The following is a 22,870-nucleotide window of genomic DNA, read 5'->3' as shown; positions in this document are numbered from 1 at the left end:
TCTTGCATTTATCACATTTCCATGAATAGATCGACCGAGAAAATCGATAAGAACATGTACAAATTTTTTTCCCAAAGGGGTTCGTAAATGAATCGCCGTGGCAGGCTAGAACCGGACTGGGTGAATGGACACCGACTGTTCATTTGATGCCGATGTTGTATGCTGAACATGGAGGTAGCCCGAGCCAGTCTCCAGCGCGACAATGCTTAGCTAATGTCGTTGAAAGGCAGGCCGGCGTCAGATATGCGGGCCACTTGAACGCACTCGCGAGTGGCATTTATACATACCGATTCTCCAAATTACAAAATGAAACAGTTTTGCGCAGTCCTTCGGCTATAGAGCGACGATAGACACACGAAAAAAGCTTCTTCAGAGTCACTGTTGTCGGCAAGCGGCAGAAGGCTTGGCATGGCCTTAATAACTCCCCGAAAATCACCTTCGAATTATGTGGACAGAACGCTGTGTTATTGAGGTATTTACACGTATGTATGCTAGCATATTTTTTTAACTGTCCGTATATTGCAATGTCACAATTTGATTTAATATACACAAAGCGAATCGCCATATTTTTGACATACAAATCTCTCTCTCTCTCTCTCTCTCTCTCTCTCTCTCTCTCTCTCTCTCTCTCTCTCTCTCTCTCTCTCTATATATATATATATATATATATATATATATATATATATATATATATATATATATATATATATATATATATATATCTCTCTATGATACTTTGAGTACTATACCAGTGTCCGAGTTCTTAACCTTAACTGTAGAACACCGGCAGTCCAATGAAAACACGCATATGTGTATTCCCAAGGGAATACCCAGGCATGTGTAAGAGATGTAAACTTTACTTTTGACCCACCTACTACCAAGTGGTACCGCCCGACTACGGTACAAGTAGCATCGTTCACTTTCAGTCACAAATAGCGATATTAAAGAGCAATCAGAAGATCGTAAATGCGTGAAACTAGAGTTATGGTTTTATGAACAAAGACATACCATATATGCATAAGGGGTACCTTACGTGACGATGCATTCCATATATATATATATATATATATATATATATATATATATATATATATATATATATATATATATATATATATATATATATATATATCTTTATGAAATATATCTTTATGTAAGGTATGCATCGTCACATAAGGTACTGCTTGTGCATATATAGTCATGCGTAAGAGTGACGTTACATACTTCTACAGTTCGAGCACTGGTTAAAAAGGCTGAAAAACAAGTAACTTGTCAGACTTTTTACACTGTCATTTCATTTTAAATTTTCGTGCATATTTTATGTGCTTTTGATATTCTGAAATAGCGTATTTGCAAACAGTGATTAACATTTCGGGAAAAAACCATTTTACTATAAAATGAACAATGGGCCTTCGCTCTGAGCCATCGATATGATCGTTTACCATATCGATAAACAATTATTTAATATATAGATATATGAATCGTTCAATGCGTGTACAGAGACATTTTCAAGCATTGAAGTAAGGAAGGATTGCGTAGGAGTGAGAATACAAACCGCACAAGCTCCCATACCCTACCCTGTGATTTGTCAACAGACTATTTTGCAATTTAATAACTCGCTATTTAATCGTGGGCTCTGACATTTTGTTTACGTTTTTCATAATGATGCATAGAGGGCGTGGCAATGCGAAGCTGATATACTGTAGGGCTACACCGTGGAACGTATAGCTTTCACGAATTACAGCTGGTTTGTAGCCGCGTTAACGACGGCTTTGTCTGTTGTGTTTTTTTACGTGAGCAGAGATTGACGTATGCACGCATCCGATTACCTTGTTACCTTGTCGTAATGAATTGCCGTGCTTGAAGCCCGGATCGGTCAGTGTGCGTAAGCGAGGCAGCCGTGGATACGAGTACGCCAGCCAGGTGCAAGTTACCACGTGTGGACGGCTAGACAGTGCACACAGCGCAGATTACAACGAGACAAAAGCAACCCAGTTCACCTGATAGAACATGTTTTCGAATTATCAAGTAGAGTATCTGGTAATTGCGGCGACGCTGATCTGTCTGCAGTTAAGCGGCACCGATTCTTGGGGGTGAGTACATTCATAGAGTGCGATGAGCTCGCTGACATCCTCATAGTGGTGTTGAAAAAAAGAATCTTTTCTTGACAAATATGTCAGTGCAAGTGTTGCGATTGATTGCAAGAATGTCACGTCACGCTCTGTAGTCAAGGCTTTGCATCAGTGATTCGTAGACAGTGTTAAACGTTTGCACCGAACTCAGTATTGCTAATACACACATACAGACAATTCACTGACTTGCGTAATGCATCCGATCTTTTGTTAACATATTTCCCCCGCTTTGTACATTTCAAATCAGAATTGAAATTCGGCCGGTTATCTCGTTCACTGAAGATCGCGATCCATGACAAATTTACAACTCTTGATTGCTGGGCTCTCGCAACCGTTGTGTGTCCAGAACATTTGAAAACATTCTTTACGTTCCAGGCAAACTCCATCACGGTTGCTGAAGTGATGATCTCGTTTTCTTTGAAAGTGTGGAATTGTTCTTTGGAGATTAACAAGAACACTAGAAGCTCGTGTGGTATAGAGAATAGGGATTCAGGATTTTCATCTTGTGTAAATGTGTGTGCATCGCAAAAAATTGATTTCCAAGGGTAGGGGAAATAAAGAGAGCAAAAGTACGAGGTCTCAGAATGCATAAATCCACTCCAACTGGTGAAAAAAATGTAAATTGTTATCGTTCTGTCATTTACCCTGGCTAATTTGGTTTCAATGACCTAACGTAACATTAGTACGCCAGGCACGGCATACTTGTCAGTATCTATCCATCAAGCGCTCCTAACCTTCAGAACTAAGATACGTTCTCCAGAACCGAGAAATGAAACTGTCACCAATCGCAATCGCGAAGCTGCCGTGACGCGACTCGGTGCTCCCGCGGAACGCGACAACCACAGGCACCTCCTCCATCCCCATCGGGTCTGAAATTGAGAACAGCCTTCACACATCACTGGACGACAGGCGTAGCACTGCAAAACATCTCACATTTCGCCGAGGTGGCTACATGCCCTGTTTCAATAGAGAAACTGTCAATGTGCGCACATCATATTCACTTTTAATTTGCATGACTGAATGGTTTAACTGATACACTGTGATTTAGTAGACCATCAGAAGGGAAAGCACTTAAAATATTATTCTGAACACAGGAACTGTAAATTTGCCGATGTGTATGGGTTACGGCGTTATGCGCCACCGATAAATCACTCTCCGCTTGAAAGCTATAAATATTCATGTAGGTATACTGAGTCAGAAAATTTGTTTTGTAAGTATTTTTTTACTTAAATATTCATGCAGTAAATACCATCAGGATGATCCCGGTTCTATCGGCCGCCGCTGAAGGAATGGTAGATTGATTGGCTTAGTAATTACGCACTTAACCTTACTTATAATACTTGCTTACTGATACATAGTAGGCGTAAAGAACCTCGAGGAGGCAATATATCATCATAGGGGGCAGTAGAAGTGCCACTGGGGAAGTCTGTTTTTATTCTTCCCCTTCAGTATGTAATTTTTCCGGTGAAAACAACATCACGCATTTGCTACCCGACCTGTTTGTCGCTTTGCCACACACCGATGTAATCTGTAACGTGTTGACGGTAGTATCAGGGGATTAAATCGGGCAAGCTGTCAACATCACGTGGGAAAAAGAAAGTTCTTTCAACGGCTTGGTATCCGACAACTGTAACAAATGGCAAACTCAATTTTTTGTTATGCTTTGCAGAGCCACTCGCCCATCGTGATTTTTTACACCAATTACAGAAAAAAGATGACATTATTACATCATATTGTGCTAATCTTATGAAGAATGCCATACATTATACAACAGACAGTATAAGAATAATTGGTTCTGTTTACATCACAGTTATGCAACTGTGCATCATTAAGTGTGTCATTCTCTCAGCTACGTGAGGTATTCTACAGTATCTTAGTTTTGTTAACTTGTCACGCCCAGTCCCCACTATTAGTTCAATCATTTAAAAGACATCGATGAGTTACGGCACACAAACTGTACGTCACGTTCTTATGTGGCCCACCAGTGCGCAAGAAAATCGACTAGTGTAGCACACCCGTGCGACATTACAACTGTAACACCCAGCGGAAAACAGTTGCGAGAGAACCGAAATTTCAGACCGTGTATTCACGTTTGAAGGGTGCGGAAATTGGGACACAACACGCAAAGAAAGTGATATTGGCGTTACGTGCGAGTTTCATCATCTAGACCTTCACCTTGTTAAACGAGTTTGTGTGTGTGTGGGGGGGGGTACCCCAGAGCATTTCCGAATCAATAGTGTGTCTCCTATCATTATCATGTGAACAGTTTGTCTTTACCCTCTAATTTGAGTATCGATGTGTGTGCGGGGACGGGAAACCGATCGATCAGGTGGAAGTAAGTGAAATAAAGACTGCACGAACGATATGTCGCATGATTCTTGAAACAGAAGGGGCCAATACGTTCAGGCACAGGACACATTTAAATGTCAAGTAAAAAACGTCGAACCACTCACAGTCAAATTGTAAATGCCTTGCAAGAACATGCTGTTTTGTAGGTGTGTATCAAAACACATTTAATCGCGATGAACTAAATATTACAGAACAGTTTTGTACCGAATATCTTTTCTCATAGTTGACAGTCACGTCGCTGTTTTAAACTCTGTCGACAATACAAACTTTGTGAACAGAAATTTGCACAAAGACAACCATAAACTTTTAGCGATGAGAAATAAGGTCTTTCCACGGGGACAGCTTAAGTAGAAGGGGAAAGATTTCAAAAGAGAAAACGTGGGAAGAAAAGAAAAACAGGGAGCAAAATTGATCGACAGGCGTCAATGGAAAGGTTATTGCACAAAATTGTCATCTCTTTATGCATGAACGTTTTGATGCGAGTTCAGAAATTTTGATTTCACAGAGTTCGGTATTTGCAATAACGATCTACCAAGCGAATTGTACATCAATTGATCGCAATTACACGCGACGATGATTTATATGACCTCGCTAATTTTTTTTTGCAATGACGTCAAAGGACGAAGGTGTTGACTTAATCGACACATAAGAAGACATCATGTAGGTTACAGCAAGTTGTCTCGGGTCACTTTAAAGCGTTGAAGCAGTTTCGTTCGTGTCACCAAATCATGCACAAGTCGTCTTCAACGGATTTTGGAGATGATTACATGCCAGAAATGGTCACAAGTCTAGCTACAATCGCAGTTCTGAGCACTGTGACAAATAATGGCGACGAAGCGGGAAATTGAAATAACAAATCGTTGAGGGGAGAGAGAAAGAGTGGGAGTGAAAGAGGGGGCATCAATTGGAAAGTTTTAATGATGAATGAAAAGGAGAGAGAGAGAGAGAGAGAGAGAGAGAGAGAGAGAGAGAGAGAGAGAGAGAGTACAAAATAAATCTTGGCACCAGCTGAAGCTCTTGCAGGAACGCGGACCCGAAGAGCAGCAACTTCTGTGGCTAAATTCGTATCGCACATATACGATAGCAGCTGAACGTTCATCTCAAAACGTGTTTGGCATCCAGGTCGCACAAAGAAAAAACACATACTGGTCCTTCGGTCTCTTTCCGGAGGCACCTTGCGCCAATCACGTGGCTCGCGAACTCTAATCTCTGCTCTGCCACTCAAAAGTGCGTCTCGATTAAGTGTCAGCCGTGTTTCCATTTTAATTACTGTTTTTCCTTCTTTCTCCGTACTCTGTGCCGGTGTTTTACCACGACATGAAGAGTCTCATACAACTGCTGTGCCCATTTTTTTCGACCGACACGCGTTTTTATGATGATTGGCCAAGGAAAAATAAAAGAAACGTTATCTTTACTGGACATTTACAATGTCGGATTAGCTTAAGCGTGTTGTTACTTTAATACGACCGCGGGGATCGATATGGCCTTGTTTTTAGCACTCTCACTTTTTATGTCTTGGTTATTTATAGGGCGTACGGCCAGATGCCACCTTTAAACTAACGAAGCATGCCTTGGCTGGTTTGACATGACACTGTTTTCGCACTGCCACGCTCAGATCAATCGTAGCGGAAGTCATTGAGGTTGCGAGACTGGAATACGTAACGAGCATGAATCGGTTTAAAAAAACGTTTGAGTTGGGGGAAAAACGCGTTTGCAATTTCTAGTGTGACTCGCGCAGGCATTTACATGTATATAGTGCTTGTCACAATATTTGTTTTCAGCTCTGAAACTGTCTCTTTAACACCCATTCTCAGTGTGTGTTATTTTACATCGTCAACTCGCATTTTTTGGTAAGTAAATGGGGACTTACTACACGTGTTTCGGTTGCTACGCAGCCACGTACCTGCCCAGTAGTCGACTTTTGGATCATAAGTTCTTAATTGTTGTTTGTCCTTTAGTGAAAGGAGATCTTCAAGCTAAGGAAATAAAGACGTTGGCATATTAACCAAGATAGATGTGGCCATTGCCTCGTAACAGTAAAGGTTAACTGAGCAGTTACGTGGACTTCATTTAAAATCTGTACGATCGCTTGACTGGCACTCTGTCTACATCAGTTCTTCGGAACAACAAATATTTCACAGAGTCCTGAATATCGTCGTGTTAATGCGCATTTAAAATTTGACGTCGCTCCTGAACGTACGTGTACATGTGTTACCGTATGCTAGTCAGCGACTATCCCTCCAACGCAGGCGCTCATGAGCTGGGTTGTCTGCTAAATCAGTCGATTTCTGCTCGATCTAGCGATCCAGTACTTGATCTGGCCGCCACTGCAACCTATAAATATTTGGGGAGTATTCAGTTTGCAGTGGCGGGCAGATCGAGTAGGGGATCGATAGATCAGCAGAAAATCGATCGATCCAGCAGACTACCCAGCGAACGAGCGCCTGTGCCCTCCAAATACAACAGGTTGTACCATCGCAGAGACTATAAAATTCTTGTATCGCCTTCTGCGAGTGCATGGACGCACTTTATTCTCTTCTGTGGCCCAAAAGCACCCGCGCTGCACATTGGAATTTGCCCCAACGGTCCGACAAGCGCCCCGAGTGTCGGTCAGCTCAGACACTATTTTGCGACAAAGTGCAAGCTCGCGGTAGCGCTGCGGGATGACATACAGTATGCTCACACATGGTTGATTACTCATCCATAGTGATCGACAAGACAAGGTTTAAAGCGATGATTGTGTACTGTTTATGGTGAAATTACATTCCTGATCAAAGTGACACGTCAAAGCCTACCGTTACTGATTATTTACGGTCACATCGATCTGGTAAGTACACAAAGTTGTGCACCACAGGGATCTACAGCTGAAGGTCATATATCCGACGAATAGGATGAGCTCCCTTCCCTAAAGATCCATTACGCAAAAAAATCTATACCCCTAAAGGTATATGTCACTGCTAACCTTCGAGAAACAATCAGCGATACGACACGGGGAAAATCGTTGAAGTGCCGGCCTGGCTGCTAATAACTTTCCCCTGAGTAAACTTTTAATTCAGTGAAATCAGTCTGTCACTGAAGACTACGCCCTCTGGCTTCCTTCGTAAAAAAACGGCGACACCCTCAGCAACTTGGGTAGTACTCTCAGTCAGTTTTATAAACACTTGCGTCAACGATTAAAATACTTTGCATTTCATCGAGTTTTTAATGCAAGATTTGTATTTGTCTTGTTTATGATGTTGCCTAGGCAACGAATACTCCATTGATGTAGTTCTATGGTCGTTGTTCATCAATGTTGGCATGACAACATTTCAGTAGTTACTTACTGTTGTATCGACTTTTCCCTCACTGTTAAATCATGTGATGACACTTTGACACCTCCTTGACCAAGGAAACGCCCTCTCTCGCTACCCCCTTCTGGTAACTGCCCTGAAGACGTCGGAATCTAAACATTTCTCCCGGAATACTTTTTCGTATACATGTATGTGCATCCTGCTTTTCGTAACTTGGCAAAAATTTTATATTTATGTTCATAAAAGTTTATCAACTAGCTCTCTTAACAATGACATGGGCTGATATTCCTATTAGCTTCTTGCTTGATCACGATTAAAAAATTTCAACGCTTTTATAACCGACAACTCTCAGTTCCGTATGTTTTTACATGTTCGCTTGAAGCATAGCAAAGTTAATGGTGCCAACAGTCACTTCTCTGATACCAATGCGTCAGCGAAAGAATAAAATCACAATTGCTGTTTTGTTGAAAAAAATGGTATGCAGCTTTTTATATGTTTTGTAAACTCAAAAGTCACCCTCTTCGAACCCTTTGTGCAGATTTAAATGCTCTATTGAAGGTGAAAAGTTAGCTATAGTGTTTCACCTACTTTTCTCTTGCTCTCAAAACTTAGAAAGTCGAATTTCACAATTCTCTGGTCAGCCTATGTCCTGCGGGACATAAGCGGACTCAAATCTTTGTACAACTGCATGACCATCATTTGACAATCCGAATGCATTGCGTGAATATGCTGAGTCATGTAAATTTATTAAGCGAGCAACGGTGAATTGATAACAAAAATTTCGATTCACACTGTTATCAAATGTGTCGAACTCATAACTTTACTTCGTGTTCCATTAGGATATAGTAGTGTCTCGTGATAGCTGAGAACCTCCTTTAAAATCGATCTGATTCAGTTGTTGTTGTTCTTTTTTATCCCCGGGTTTTGTAACGCACGGACGGGTGGAAACGCTGTTCAATTGACATGGCAGATGAGATATACTTGGTTTATGCAGGTGAAACGCAATCGATGTCTGAGCGAGGGCGACTGCTAGCAGTCCATGCGGCAAGAAAAGCTCGCGAAAAAACGTCGATTTACTGACCACTTTATCTTTGTTTTTGCTTCAACAGATAAGGGCGAGTGCGAGGCGTTGAGTAACAAGATGGGTTTCCTCGCTTTTAAAAACCAAAAACTAAAATCAGAGCTAGGTTAGCCTGCTGACAGGCGTAGATTTGATCAGACCGGGGATAACGCTGTAATTGAGGGGATGGTCGAGATTTTTGTTGTCATGGTAACGTCACATTTTCCTCCGTCAGGAATTTCCGAATCAGATATATAGCTTTTCCAAATAAGTTGACAATCAGGTTTGCAGTTTGTGAAACCCAAGCACTTAAGCTTTTAAAATCACCCTCTTTTACCCCCAAAAAGAAAGCCGTTACGGTCGTCCTATTCCAATTTAATGTTCCCCGCATACAATAAATGGCTGACAGTTGTAATACAAATTATCTCGGTTATTGCTCAGAAACGCAGTTAAAGCAAAATATCGATGTGAAATGATGTTGGATAGTCTTGAATGCCCCTGGGGGACATATATTCGTCTGGAATGCCCCTAGGGAACAGATATTCGGACTTTCAAAATACTCGATGCCTTTCTGTTCTGCCGCTTCTGGGGGCTTACGTTAGAGCTCTTGGATTAAGAAAAATGTTGACCATCTTAGTTTATCGAAAATCGAAGATTTTATTTATCCCCATGGAGTTAACACAAGGATAACAGCCATTTTGAACTTCAAATATCGGTAAATATTAGGTACATGTATAAATTTGTTTATCTCTTGCTCCAAACTTTGCGCAATGAACCCAGATTTTATTCTTTGTTTGGTAAGAGAGTGGTTAAAAGTTTGTCATGAGCAAAAGTTTGTCAGGTGTTTCAATGTCGGGGCTCGTAGGCGTGCATTGCTTCAAGTGGAGACCGTACAGGCACAAGAAACATAAAGAAAATCTCAAAACAAGCACGCCTCACAGTCTTGCGTAACGCACAAAATCTTCTCGTTCAAATCCTTTTGAAAGCTACGCCAAGAAACTTAGGAAAAGAAGCAGGGCAAAGAATGCAAGCAACGTTGACTGTAAATATACAGAAGAAAGCTTCCCTTTACAATGTATGTTAAGGTAGAACGCGCCTCGGGGACAGATATTCGGACTCCCAAACTTTTTCAATTCTTTTCTGATCTACCGCTTGTGGGGGTTCATTTTCAAGCTCTTGGTGTAAGAAAACTTTTCACTGGCTTAGTTTTTCGAAAATCGAAAATTTTATTTTTTCTCCATAGAGTTAACACAGGGATGGCGTCCATTTTGAATTTCAAATATCGATAAATCTATTGAGTAATTTGTTTCTCTAGTTCCAAATTTGCGCGGTGATCCCCGATGTTTATTCTTGACTTTGAAAGAGAATGATTGAAATATTCTATGAGGAAAGTTTGAGCAAAATATTTTTAGTCTTTCACTTTCGAGGCGCATACTACCTTAAATGCGCGGAAAATACTCCGAAAACAAGTTTACTATCAAAGTCTATGAATCGTTCTCGTCATACTACTGGCACAAAACAACGATATTATCGATAAGAACTGCAACGAATACTGCGTCAAAGGACTACAGCTATCTGCCCTAATTGGTTTCTTGCGACGATTTAGACGTTTCTAATTAAATTGTCGTGGTGTAATGCAGATGTCGTTGACATTCACAGTTCACTGCATCCCGCATGCTTCCCGCTCGGAATGCACAAATCGCGCTCATATCTTCGTACGTAAGATGTTTGGAGCGATATACTACCCATTTCCATCGATCATGTTCACGTCCCGATGAAAAGTCTCCGCATTCATTCGTTGCATTTTGCCACGCCGCGCCGCCGAGTCATTGGCACGTTTTGTTATTCTCCTGACACAGCTCGTCGCCCAGAGAATTTCCTTCCGCGTAAGTCCTTTACCGTAGGACATGGAAATTGAAGACATTTTCATTGAATCCATCGGACAACAGTGACAGCTAAAAGTAGAGTAAACCTCCAGGCGGCACCAAGCGATTGCAAACTCGCTCATGAAATTCAAATCCGCGCGAAGCACACAGGCGAAACTCAAACATTTTCAAATTTTCGTTCGCCGCGGATTTGCGTAAGTGACTTCGTGGCCATCGCTTGTTCTTGTCTGGCGAGATTTTCGAATCGCGTCATCGGATGCTTTATAGCAGAGAGAGGGTGGAGGATATGGACGTTCAATAAACATTTGCAGAATTGAAATTCAAAAGTACAGTATGATCCCTAGTGACGGACGCTGTCTAATTGGTAGCATTACAAAAGCTATAGGTTCAGATGTTTTCGGATGAGCCAGATGTTTTCGGATAATTAATTACGTAATATATGTATCCAAACAATTGGCATGAACATAACTGAACTCTATCGGCACGACTAGTTTTTTCCACTGTTGGTACAGCAAGACAATAATAGCCACACTGCACAGATTACGGTAGCTTCCGTTCGATGTTCTGTTTTACATATCATCCGTGCATTAACACATACTGGTGTATGAATTGATGGATCAATCGAACTGACATACGGACAGCCACATGTAATCATATTTTTTTGTTCCCGAGAGAATAGATAACATGACAAAACATGGCGGTTACAACTTCAAGAACATTTCCAAATCTATCTCAAGGTAAAATTATTTTCATGCCACGTGTACTTTTGCACCCGCATCGACAAAAGTCTAACAACGAAACGATGTAAAACCAACATGGCGTCATTCGCTATTTTTCAATACCTCTAATTAGCTTTACCGTATTACAAACTTATATCGTCGATGACATGTTCGTTCCCTACAAAAGCCAGACACACATGCTACGTTTAATCCTCGGTCCGGCTTTTTTTTACCATTAAACTTTCATTTAATCGGCCTTTCATTCAAATTCTTCGACCATTACTATAGATATGATGTACACGATTTACCCACTCTTCTCTTTGTGGCGTCTCGCTGACCAGATATACCGAGATTAGTTTCTTGGGTATAGCCACGGGCCGTTGAGTTTTATTTTCCAGAATATATCAACCCGAAGAGTGTTCATTAAGGGGGCACATGAATACAGCCTGCACGAGATAATGGATACCAATACGTTCAATCATGGCAAAGGAATATTCTAGTGATTTTAAAATCTGGATGCAGCAATAAATAATGCTTGGGGACATTAAATTTTTTTTTGATACTAGCGGGGGCAATGTATAAGATTAGTGGTGGCTATCGGCGAAAAATCAATTTAGGTATATTAGGTCTTGCAGCGGGGCAGCTGCTTCACTTCTCGGCGTTCTGATCAGAATTCGAAGTGGCTGCCTGTGTACAGATACACCGACTCTAACGCATAGTGTGCGGAGAAGCATTCCGCAGTTCCAAAGCGGTGCGACAGTAGTTTATTTGATTTGCAGTCGTGACTTACAGTACAGAAGTTAAAATCACAGTAAAAAGCAAGTTTTAGACGCGATAGCACGTGAGATGTGCGATATGTTAAAACTGGGTTCAATCTCATATTCATTTTCTTGGATAAGAAAACGTAAAACTTTTGATTTGAGCAAATAGTTTGGTGTTTTTATGTGGATATATGCCCCAACATTTTTACTTTTCAGAAAATCGCTTTTACCACTATTGCATGCTTAGACCAATTTCAATAACATGACCAAGGACCAAGGTGGCAGCTTTAAGTATACACCTCATGACCAAGGGACGAAGAGAAACGATATTAAGGTAATTTGTACGGAGGAAATTCGATATACATTATTTATACGTTGGGTAGTGCTATTCGAAATATTTGATGACGATAAACTCACAACAGCCGTCGCGGCCCCTTGACTACAATACAAACATGTTATTGTGAGAAACCAAATATATCAAGATTTACTATGCTGAAAGTTGCTTACAGATGAAAGAATTTCCGGTTTCCTTAAAAACACATCGGATGATTTAAGATAGCGCCTTGCCGTGTATTTGCAGAGCTTCTAAACTTGAAGTTACGGTTGGATATTCATGTCAGAAATACTACAATCACACAGACTTCCAATTTGGCAATATATATATATATATATATATATATATATATATATATATATATATATATATATATATATATAATATATATATATATATATATACGCTCTGCTATACAGGCACTGAGTACTATTTTATATATATATATATATATATATATATATATATATATATATATATATATATATATATATATATATATACAGTGTAAAATAGTACTCAATGCCTGTATGGCAGAGCGATTTATGCCATATATATATATATATATATATATATATATATATATATATATATATATATATATATATATATATATATATGCATGAAACTTAAGTAACAGATATCATTACTTTGTACTTGAAATAATTTTGTGTTATCATTTATAGCGCTCTGCTTTAGCATCGAGCACTGTTATTTCCCACGAGGACATCTGTATACTTCGATATATATGTATATATATATATATATATATATATATATATATATATATATATATATATATATATATATATATATATATATATATATATATATATATATATATATGCATGCATACTTGCATGCATACTTGCATGCATACTTACGTACATACATACATACATACATACATACATACATACATACATACATACATACATACATACATACATACATACATACATACATACATACATACATACATACATACATACATACATACATACATACATACATACATACATACATACATACATACATACATACATGTAATTGACCATATGTATACATCACTTAATCTCCCCATAGATAGTAGAGCGTGCAAGTAACTCCAAACTATCTAGTTTATTAAGCTCAGATTGATGCATTCGTATGGAAGAATCTCTTAAAGGTATACTGTCACCTGTTCCAATTTTCCAACAGTTACCATGGAAAGAGAAAATCTAACCAATAACAGATTTTAAGCGGGTGGCTGCTTCTTAAAAACAGCGCCCTCACATTGGCATTTTGAATACCGAGGAACGCCTCTTTGACTACATAGGGGCATATTTAGATTACAGGTGACTGTATACCTTTAACACGGGTTGTGCGTTAACTCCCGTGAAAGAAATCGTTGTTATGATTATGCAACCGCAGACAAGTCATGTGATCCTGCAGACGACATGCATACATGTTGGCGGCATGATAAAAATATACATATTCTTAAGAGATTCTTGTTCTCCCTGGTATTCCAGCGTATTTTCTACGCCGTCAAACAATATGAAATAGTTGGCATCGTTCGGTGGTATATGACTGAGTCAAACGCTGTGAGTGGATTTTAATCAGTGTATGATTTCGCTATACGTAGATTCATCTGGATATTTGTACAGCACTCAACACGAGGAAACCCAATCCAATTAAGTGAATGAAAATTGATGGCACTCTGCCCGATCTCGACACAGTTGTCGCCCATTATCCTTTGAACATCGGGAAAAACTAAGTGAAATCGTGCGAAATGAGAAATTTCAACAATTAGGCCTACGACGGTATAAAGTGCATTACTCGTATAGTGAATAAGACGAGGCATACAGAGATTCAGTTGACTGAGTTATTTTTATGCCTTTTAAAAATCTATTCTAAGATGTTGGAAATGTAATCTTATGATTTAAGGGATACTGTGGCCAAGATTGACTGCAAGCCTGTCTGGTCACTATGTATATGTATTGCATAAGCCAACAATCTTTAACCCAAAGAATTAATCCAAGATTGTCGATCATCAGTACAAATTACTGGTGTATATGGGTCACGTGCATCCATGATGGGAGACAGTCAAACTAAATCTTAAGTCCTTCAAATGTGTCGCAGCACAACGACAAAACAAGAAATGACTCGTGTAAATTTCAATTTTTAAAAATAAAAACCAACGGAACGAAAAACAATGAAAAATCCAGTGAAATTTGCATAGCTATTAAATTGCCTCTTTCTTCTTTCGGTATTTGAAAAGGCATTGATTTATGAATAGACTACTTACGGTTTCATATGCTTAATTCTTGACTGAGAGTGAAGATGGGGGTTTAATCCTCTTGGATTTCGATCGAGCTTTTGCAATCCTTTTAGTTTCATTCATCCTTAGCCCATAAACTCATCGACGTAATGTATGTCCCGATCGTGTGAGGTAAAGAGTTGTTCCGTGCACAGGTTCGATGGGAGTTCACGTTGTCGTGCCTTAAGTTGTTTAAGGTAGTATGCGCCTCGAAAGTGAAAGACTTAAACCTTTGCAAAAACTTTCCTGAATGAAACTGTCGACCATTTCTAGTCAAAATCACGAATAAAAATCAGGGGTCGCCTTACAAAGTTTGATACCAGAGATACAGATTGCCTTACATATATTTCAAGGTCAAAATGGTCGCCTTCTCCTTGTTTACTCTTAGGGAATAATAAAATTTTCGTTTCGAAAAACCTGAGAGAATCAAAAATGTTTTTAGTTCAAGAGCTTTAAAATGAGTGTACTTCTCACAAGAGGTAGCCCAGAAAATCAGTGGCTTAATTTAAGAGTCCCAGCATGAAAGAACAAGAATCTCTTCAGAATATGTATATTTTTATCATGCCGCCAACCTTTAATGTATATTTATGTATGCATGTCGTCTGCAGGATCACATGACTTGTCTGCGGTTGCATAATCATAACAACGTTTTCTTTCACTGGAGTCAACGCACTTTCAAATGTTCTTATTGATGTTTTCAAATGAGCCGTCAAGATACCAGGCGCTAAAGCTTGCACGCACCGTAACAGTGCCAAAGACATCGTACATGTACGTTTACTGCGTTTAAAACTCGGTTATAATCCCTAGCTGATGATCGCAAAAGTGCAAGTGACGAACGTCTGATCTTCACAGCTTAAAATTCTGTTGGCTATCGAAATGCAAACCTACTTTGAAAAGGTCGTCAGGCGTCAATATTGTGCTAATTTTGTGAGATCTTTTCTTAATTGCCGATATCAACTATCGGCCGCTGACATCGTGTTGCAAAGAGACATTGCGACCTTATGAGTTCGCCATTGTATTAACTGCGTATCTTTCACTTACTTTTATCGAGTAGGAATATATATTATATATATATATATATATATATATATATATATATATATATATATATATATATATATATATATATATAATATATGTGCCAATCTTACAACGCCATTAAAAAGTATAATTTCCTAGGCGAACGCAAAGGGGGACTAGGTCGCAGGCCTATAGGTATAGAAGGGCATTAAAGTGGCATCTACAAAAATCAACCTCCATGTAACTATATGGAGATAAAATGAATGTTGAATTTGAAAAAAAATCAGCCAGAAGGTGAATATTTATGATCGCCATAAAAACGAACGCTAAATCCATCGGGATTTCAAATGATCAAATTACATATTTTACATAGGAAATTCGGTGTGCAGAAAACTATGCATACAAAAATCCATAAACCGCGTAACATTGATTTAACGATGTTCGGTTACATGATGAAAATCGCTCTATTTTTCCACACATCTTAGTTTTCCATTGAAATGAAGAATATGATTGTCATTTGCAAACAAACCCAAAGGTTAGAGTGACAATTATGAAGGAAAGCCGTGAAATTAAAAACATTATGGACAAAAAGTTGGACTATGTAACCCCTGAGGTTGGAGACCATTTGCCCCCCTTACGTCGAGCAAATGGTTACCTGCCTTAGGGCACATATAGTCCCCTGTTTGGACTATAATATATATTAAAGCGCCGACAAGGAATCTACCTCGAGGGCATATAGACCCTTGTTGAGGCTACAATGTTTTATTACCTTCTTTTCCCGCATAATTTTCATACATATTGATTTATTTTATCTTCAAATGACACTCATATGTGTCCTTGACCTCTGAAACAGGTAAAATTAAGGTTTCGTCAGTGACCGACGTACGAGTGTATTTGAATAACTTTATGCAGTTTATAGATTTTTTTGCAAAACTTCGTAAACGAAGGATTCTATGCGTCCATCATGGTGGAGAGTGTCACCTGGTGGAAATTTCATGGAAAATTGTAAAACTTGATCATTTTTAAATACAGTTGTCGTCAAGTTGAAAGTAGTTCCGGGACAGTTTCATTCGAGTGATATGCGGACCGCTTGTGCACCATCGACGAGTTACCGCTGAATCGTATAGGGCGCGTCACGTGTGATGTGTGAGGCAGGTTATAATAGTAGCCTGAAGGATTCGATCAGAGTCGGTCAGCATCACTTGAGTTTCTGAATTGACAGTAATGAAATAATCTCTTTGAGATATTTCGTCCTTGAGCCAGCTGATGTCACAAGTGCAGCCTCATTGAACCTTAACAGTACATGCACTTGCCACGCACTCTTGGGACATCACGGCCGTATCATTTAATTCCATATGATTACGGTAAGATTTTGCGCGTTTGAAACCATCGCCGTTTTGAAGCTCCTATAACTTTATTAGAACGTCTTAAACCTGTGGCCCGGATGTGCGACACCGGTAAACATTCACTGATGTGCTTCGAGAGAGATCGTTAATCAATGTCTATGTTTTACGAAAAGTTGTTTCACCTGGGTAACAGCGCTCGGGAAATCACCCTCAAGGGATCCTGATTGCGGCGCTTTCACTGTTAAATTTCCCCCAAGCGGTGTGTCTTATAAAGATAATGCATGACCCGGAAACGGATTGGACGAAATTGCTTTCGTTTAAGTGAAAATGCGGATATTTGATGATTATGTCAGATTGCTGTGATCCATGTGACTGCAATATCGAGGAGTGTTCTTTTGTCGATCACCTACTTCCTACGAACGAGAGCCCGATTTCAAAGGTATACATAAAGTATATATCGTCCGGAAAAAATATTTATAAATGATTGCAATGACACGAATCAAGGGTTCATCAACTCGGAATACGGCAACGTATAAAGGTTACGTATTTGGCCCTATGTTCAAAGGATGACGCACGTGACGATCGTATAGCGCTACGGACTCGAGCACTTGGTGAGGAAATCATGATATGGTAGTTAAGCTTCCAACAGAGATGATGGGGTGGAGGGGAAGGGGATGGAGAGCAAGGTTCCACAGCCTAGTCGCTGTCTGTCGGGTGACAGTAATTGCCAAATGAAGCGCGTGCAAATACGAGAAGATTTTGTTATGCTCTCTGCAGTCTGAGAGCACTGTGCTAAATTGTTTACGCGATTGACAATACTAATGGCCGACTTACCGTCAAGGACGGCATTACACTTCGACAACGATTGTCAGTCGCTTATTGTTTCAGTTCTCGGCGTCCCAGTCATGTACTTGTCTTTCATACATGTAAACACAGTCCCTATCACAGGGACTGTGATGTAAGTATACTCGGACATGAACTTTTAGTAACTGTCTCCTGCTTCGAAGCATAACTTGAACAAAAGAGCTGTCGAAACTGTTTGCTTGCATAGAGTTAGAAATCACTTTTTGCAGGCAGTGACTTGAAGAGCAATAGATCACTTGCATGATGATTTGCTTACTTACATGTACTGACTGACTGACTGGCTGACTGGCTGACTGACTTATTGATTGACTGACTAACTTATATTATATTACCATGCCCTGCCTGTCGCATTTTGATTGGTCGAGCTGAACCACGTGACTGACCACAAATACACAGTAATGGTCTGTTTACATGCCCGTGAATATGAATAATAAGATTAACAACTTAAAGTATCGTTACTTTACAGCTCAAACGTAAATTATATATCAATCACAAAATAAAATTGAGCACAAGTGGGCCAAGTTGAGATACTTTTTTCTGAAAATATCTCCGGATTTGCCAATATTTTACAGCGCGCGTGACAGTGCGTCGTGTATTGCTCAGTTCTGGGGCCCAGTTGTCGTTCGCTCCGAAAATTTTCGCAAATTTTGACGGTTTTCTCCGGTTCGTTGATAACATAATGGAAATAACAGACTCCGCTCTGACCATTAACGTTTATTTATGGGCGCGGGCTCGAGGAAAGCCAAATTAACGGGCTCGGCAAGCCTCGCCCGTTAATTTTTGGCTTTCCTCTCGCCCTTGCCCACAAATAAACGTTAATGGTCAGCGCGTCGCCCGTTATTTCTATATTATATACCTACTCACTTACTTAAATACTACCTACCTATCTACCTGCCTATAGACCTACCTACCTACCTACCTACCTACCTACCTACCTACTTACCTACTTACCTACCTACCTACCTACTTACCTACCTATCTACCTGTCTGCCTACCTGCCTACCTACACATGTACTTACTTACTTACTTACTTACTTACTTACTTACTTACTTACTTACTTACTTACTTACTTACTTACTTACTTACTTACTTACTTACTTACTTACTTACTTAAGTAAAAGAACAAAAGTTAAAGACGTGCCACGACATACTTTCAAGAGAGTAGCACAAACAAACTTCAACAATATTGAGAGACAAATGTAGAGAATGACAAGTGTTGTTCCAGTTTGCCAACATTAACTTGAGTAACCTAAACCGAAAACATACGGCTGTTTATTTAAACCTGAGATAGGAAATATTTTTCTAACAATCCTACCTCTATTGTTTTAGTTTGCGTGACAGTCCGCATGATGCGAAATATAATTTTGGAAGCGAAATGCCGAAACTTAGATCAAGGAATATGTGGTTCCATCCTATACTAAGCTGTCGTCATATGCATTAAGTTAATATCTTCCAGTTGCTTATAAAGTAAGTATAGGGAAATAAACACGCAAATTGCATGTACGCCAAGCGTACCTAGTAGATGTGTCCGGGATATGGCACAAAATATTTTGTGGTGAAAGGACCATTAGTGTGACATTATGCAAATATTTTCACACCAACGAACGCATCATCGATGTATTTTCCGACCCGCTGTCTGTGATGTCATTTTTTTAACATCACGTTTCTTGTGGTGAAACCAAATCTTTCCATCACGTTCATTCACACTGCGTCTCTCGGGCGTTGTTTCATTTCCACGAAAGTTCCTTTATTTGTTTCTGCTTTTATCTCGAGTCTGATATCACCGTGTAAACAAATAGAGAACGAAACAGAAGACAGCGATGATACGATATGTACCATTAACACATTCATCGATCAGAAGGTCGTTACAAACATCACACCCGTGGGAGATGTAGTCGTTACAGTATGTGGATCCCAGGATTCAGGATTACTCTGACGTTCAGCTCCATTCGAGCAATTTGCTGAATATTTGTACCTAGCCTAATTTTAACTATCTTTTCCAGCATCTCCTATATCATCGAGCTGCCTATTCTCATTCTATAACCAATCTCTTCTGTCCGACTTGATTCGGTGTAATTGAGCGTAATCTGTTATATGTCTTTGTCGTTATTTCTTACATTACGACGAGGATTATTGCAAATTGTCTAATCGTATATTAGGGTCCCTTTGAGCAATTTCAAGATTTGATGAACCGTATTTCGTGCCCAGTCGGAATTTATCCGTATCGTGCCGTAACTTAAATCTCGTTGGAAATGCTTCTCCATTAACTTATAGAGTATTGAAGTCGCTCGCGGCGTTGGTACTTATAGACTTTGGAGGAAACTGGTGACATTTGAACTTCAATCTCACAAAGACACCTTTTTGTTAATTTTCAACAAATTAAATCAGGGTGAGTTTTCAAACAATGGTAGCGTTCATCTGAAGAATCGGGCTTTCCACGCGACGGAAAATGGTGTAAGGAATGAATGTCAATCATACCATGGTGTGCGGTACATGTGTTCTAGTTTGTGACGTTTGTTGTTTTTGAAAAGATGCATATTTGAGTTCGCAAACGTACTATGGAATACATGTTGACGACCACATATATGTATATTTCAATCTTAGTAAACACAATACGAACACTACCTTAAACACAGTTTAGACATGCCGAGTTTTCCGAGTGAAAGAACAAACTTCACGAGGGACAACATATAGTAATACCATAGACAGTAGGTTTCTCTACTGTTTATGGTAATACATACAACTTATCAATTACTCAACACAATTTATCCACTGAAGATGAATTTTGGGCGACTGATGATGAAAATCTGGCAAACTTTCGAAACATAGCGTTCAAGGATCGTAGAGCTATACAGTCTCTCCACTCTGGAGTACAGACTGTGCACTGACACTCAGATATACAGCTGTGTCTCACCGTGGCTAATCAGTTCCGTACACAAAACAGCAAAACATAAAATACTCTTACAAAGTACACAATATACACTAAACGCAAACAACCATGATATGAACGATGTGTGGAGTTGCTTTCCCTTTATATTGCATATCGTCGTATCGATATCCCATCATATAACATACATTGTTTTGTTTTGAAATAAATGACCCTCAGGCTAAAACCGATAGCAGACACTTTCACTGAATTGTAAAACTACCCACGACCCTTGGATAATGAAAACTTCAAAGCCGCCGGAAGTATCACAAAGGTAATCTTATTTTCACTGTAATGCTGTACGAGATGTTTTGACACGTTCTTTTGCTTGAAATGAGTAAAGCCGTGTCTAAGGTTGTGTATTTTGCTAATGCATTTTGCAAAAGGTATAAAATTCGAGCGATCTGAATAAAAATATGCGTTCCCACGAAAACAAAAGCTGAATAAATAAATCTTCCTGATTCAGGTGTATTGGCGCTGGAGTGAGGATCCGATTTCGAAACCAGAAAGTGCTGCTGGTGCAAAGGTCGACAATTTTTCTCTGGATTTCGAGGCAATACTGAGACTGGTATCTTTGGCGTTATGTTCATGAAAGCTGGAGAGATTTCGGAGTATCTTTTTTATCGTGAGGATATTGATAGAAGGATGAAAGTAAATAAACTGGATTCTTTCCATACCTTTCAAAGAAATATCATCATCATTTTATTCTCATATTTTAAAACGTACAGTAACATTATCAAATACAATGGCATTATTGAGCTAGGAGTATACAATGTAGCCATGCGATAGTCGAGTCTGGCCCCGTAAACTCGTGTGTACATTGCATTACCAAAACCTATTATGGTACTTCTGTCCAATAAATGACACAAAATTTTAAATTTGTGGAGAGAAAAAAAGTAACTGCGACTGTAAATATGACATGCTGTGATTGTGAATTTGAGGCTTCTGATGAGCACGCTGTTTTATTATATTTCCAGTGTAGCATTTTATCAACAGTGTGCGAAATTTAGTTGCTTACAATTTTTGACAAGAAGTGTGCATATAGTTATCTCTTTTTCTGACACGTACAGTGAAAGTATAACTGTAGTTATTTAACTTCCTTTATCTTTAGCCAAAGCATGGTATATATGCGTTAACACACGAGAATCAGTCTACGATCAAGCTTATCAGTGAGAGGACAATTTAGTTTTTGTATATTTTTCTCAAGCATAATTGTAATACCCTTCCTATGAAGGCGGGCTCACCAACACTCTATATCAGCTTCCTCAAAAGTTATACAAAAACGTTTGCAGCCGGAACGTCTACAAAGATGAAATATTTAAATCAAACAGCACCTCGGGCTAAAATTATTGAAATCCAGAAATAATGTATAAATAGCCTACACAGAAGAAAAATGAAACTGCAGGGAGCCAGGCAAAAGTGGAAATTTAAACAAACTGAATTGGATTACCAGTTTCCATTTTAGACTAGTTAATTTTGATGGAAATACTATAGCCGACAATACTAATCAATAAATTTTGTACTTTTCCAGATATTGACAGATTAAATATTCGTACACGGCAAACACATAATCAGATTAGTTCCAAGAAGTTTTCTCTGTCGAATTTTCATGACAGGTAAATGTTGGCTGTCTTTTTGCTGAAGTGGTATCGCCATGATAAATTTGATTAGAAATATGATAAATGTATCCCTTTGACCTTTGAAGAAAAACTACTTTTGAGAAAGACGCATTACTATAAAAGTTAAGCGTGAAGGCCGACTGAAATTTCTTGCTTGATTGAGTGTGAGAGCAGTGCAAGACTCTTGTTACACATTTCATCGTTGTTTTCATACACAGCCTTGTTTTACTCGAATTACAAGTAATGCTGCTACTGATTAAAGGT

General features: G+C 39.2%; 1 protein-coding gene across 1 annotated transcript in view; it reads left to right on the top strand.

Moving 5' to 3' along the window:
* The first annotated feature begins 201 nt into the window (after positions 1–201).
* Positions 202–22,870, top strand: part of LOC139131219 (glycine receptor subunit alpha-2-like) — a 110,867-nt gene continuing 88,198 nt past the window's right edge. The window contains exons 1-2 of the mRNA XM_070697194.1: positions 202–472; positions 1,802–2,093. Coding sequence (XP_070553295.1) covers positions 2,011–2,093 — 83 coding nt within the window. The 5' untranslated portion in view covers positions 202–472; positions 1,802–2,010. The remainder of the gene's footprint in view (positions 473–1,801; positions 2,094–22,870) is intronic.

Source organism: Ptychodera flava, chromosome 4 (assembly GCF_041260155.1).
Source record: "Ptychodera flava strain L36383 chromosome 4, AS_Pfla_20210202, whole genome shotgun sequence".
In the NCBI taxonomy this organism is placed as follows: Eukaryota; Metazoa; Hemichordata; class Enteropneusta; family Ptychoderidae; genus Ptychodera; species Ptychodera flava.
This window is presented reverse-complemented; position numbering and strand designations above follow the sequence as displayed.